We start from the raw sequence: 2,632 nt of genomic DNA, 5'->3' as shown, positions 1-2,632 counted from the left end.
ATGCGTGTGCGGCACGTTTTGCTGAGCATGAAAAAGCTGTATTCAGCGACGGAGTTTCGGTTCCCGACACACTTATCGCTATGGATATAGGACTAAAAACACGGGTTCTGTTTACACAGGCATTACACAAGGCGCAGACTATTGTATGGAATGGACCAATGGGGGTATTTGAATTCGATGCATTTTCTGCAGGAACAGAGGAGCTTGCAAGAGGTATAGCACATTCTTCTGCTCTCACCGTAGTGGGAGGAGGGGATTCTTTAGCAGCGGCCAATACATTTAAGCTAAGTAAGTACTTTTCTCATGTTTCCACTGGGGGCGGTGCCTCTCTTGAGTTCCTTGAAGGTAAGGAACTGCCAGGTCTTAAAGCCCTTGTCACAACATAACAAGACATGAAACATTAGGCAAGGGTATGTATGTTTCTACTCTTATAGAGCGCAACGCATCATTATGTCTTATATACTATAATAAATTTAGTTATAACCACAATGTGGTATGGCAGTATAGTAAAAGTAGAGTGGTAATATAGAACGTATGTACTGTATGCGTACTGTATGTTAAGGGAAAAAGAATGAAAAACTACATAGTAGCAAACTGGAAGATGAACATGCTTAGTGCTGATATAAAAGAATTTTGTATAGCAGTAAAGAACATCCCACAACAAGAGATATCCGAGAACACACAAGTCATTATCGCTGCACCCTTTGTATATCTTAAGGAATTAGTCCAGGAATTGCAGGGTAGCCCTATTATAGTTGCAGCTCAAGATATGTCTGGTAATACACGTGGTGCACATACTGGCGAAATCTCTGCTGAAATGCTCGCAGATATAGGTGTTAAAGCAGTTATTGTTGGACATTCTGAGAGAAGAGCATTGTATGATACAGATGTTATGATGCATGAAAAAATAAGCAGGGCATTAGAGTATGGTTTGGAAGTAATTTTCTGTGTCGGAGAAACCTTACGACAGCGAGAAGATAATAGAGTACAAGAACTACTTGCTACACAGTTGCATTCTGCTCTAGGCAATTGTACAACATCACAGATCTCTTCCATAGTAATAGCGTATGAACCTGTATGGGCAATTGGAACAGGAAGAACTGCAACAGCCGACATAGCAAATAATACCCATATGCTGATACGAGATGAAATAGAAGTGTTACATAATAAAGATATTTCTCAGAACACAGCTATACTATACGGGGGATCAGTAAATGCACATAATGCAGCAGAGCTATTAGAACAAAACAACATCAATGGTGTACTCATTGGTTCTGCCTCACTCAAACATGAAGTATTTACATCGATAATAAAAGGAAGGTAGGAGCATGTCATTTTTTATTGGCTTTCTGATAGTATTACTTGTATTAACCTCAGTATTTCTTATATTAATAATACTAGTCCAGGATGATGGCGCAGATGGTGCAGGTATGCTGCTAGGAAGCAGTGCAAGCCAGCAGTATGGGGCGAGGAAGGGAAATATTGTTACGCGAACAACGAGCATCCTTGCTACAACTTTTATTGTGGTTTCTGTAGTGCTGGTATTTCTTTTTAAGGAATCTGAAATAGATCTGCAATATGAAGACAGTGTAAGCAATGCAAACGCCCAGGCCTTAGAATGGTGGGAAGATAACGTAGAAACAGTAGAAGGAGAGGGAGGAGATGGGACAACGCTTTTAGATGGCGTGATAGATGGCGTGATAGATGGCGTGAGTATTATAGAAACAAGCAGTGCTGAGACAGTTCCCTTGAATACAGCTACAACAACAAACGAAGAAACAGGAGTCTCCAGTGACGCTGGGGAAATAAGTTCAGAATCCAGTGAAGCAAGTACTTCTGATGAGACAAATTAAAAGCAGCATGTATGCGCATTTTTCTATTACGTAGTAAGAAATGGATTACTATGAAATTTTAGGTGTGGATAGAAATGCATCTATTAGTGAAATAAAGTCATCGTTCCGCAATAAACTCAAACATCTGCACCCCGATACACAATCCAATGCCTCAGTAGCTACTAGCCCTCTTGCTGGGATAGTTGAGAATTCAGATAGTAGAGAAGTCTTACATAATCTTATACATGCATATACTGTTCTTTCCAATCCCATGAAGAGACGTATATATGACAATAAAAAAATACATCTTGTGCAAACTCCTAAAAGGAAAAAAAGATATTTTAACTATGAAACATTTCTTTTTGCTCGACAACATATATTTTCGTACAAAGCAAAGCTCTTTATGTACGATCTGGTGTATAAGACAGGGAAGAGAGCAGCGAGCATATATGAAGAAATAACAAAATCAGGAAAAAAAATTTTACTAAAGTCTGAATTAGGAAAATTAGATTATATTGATTGCATATCATTGCTTGCAGAATATTACCAGCAACATCCAGATAAGAGCATGAATAAAAATCGCTCCCTTTGTTTTTAGAAATATTTCATATGGAGAAGGAATTGCATTATTTTAAGGAGTATATACATTTCTTTGTAGAAAATATAGCGGAAATGCTTGGGAGTAAATTTACAAAAGAAGATTTTATGCACAATGATAAAGACGTTCTATATCCATTACTACAAGAAGTTAAGCTTTTTCACAGTCTTTACAAAGCTGAAAATGAAGGAAAAACAAAGAA

General features: G+C 38.0%; 1 protein-coding gene across 1 annotated transcript; it reads left to right on the top strand.

Annotated features, from left to right (window-relative positions):
- Positions 1-80: 80 nt before the first annotated feature.
- Positions 81-386, top strand: LOC132564873 (phosphoglycerate kinase-like). Its single transcript, XM_060229489.1, has one exon. The coding sequence runs from the start codon at positions 81-83 to the stop codon at positions 384-386; it is 306 nt and encodes a 101-aa protein (XP_060085472.1).
- The last annotated feature ends 2,246 nt before the right edge of the window (positions 387-2,632 follow it).

This window comes from Ylistrum balloti, unplaced genomic scaffold (assembly GCF_031769215.1).
Source record: "Ylistrum balloti isolate Yb309-2 unplaced genomic scaffold, AGI_CSIRO_Ybal_v1 Utg373114, whole genome shotgun sequence".
Taxonomy (NCBI): domain Eukaryota; kingdom Metazoa; phylum Mollusca; class Bivalvia; order Pectinida; family Pectinidae; genus Ylistrum; species Ylistrum balloti.
The sequence above is the reverse complement of the archived record's forward strand: the minus strand, read 5'-3'. Positions and strand labels throughout refer to the sequence as shown.

Bases quoted from the DNA above. Each gene is read 5' to 3' on its own strand.
- LOC132564873 (XM_060229489.1), top strand. From the start codon at position 81: ATGGATATAGGACTAAAAACACGGGTTCTGTTTACACAGGCATTACAC.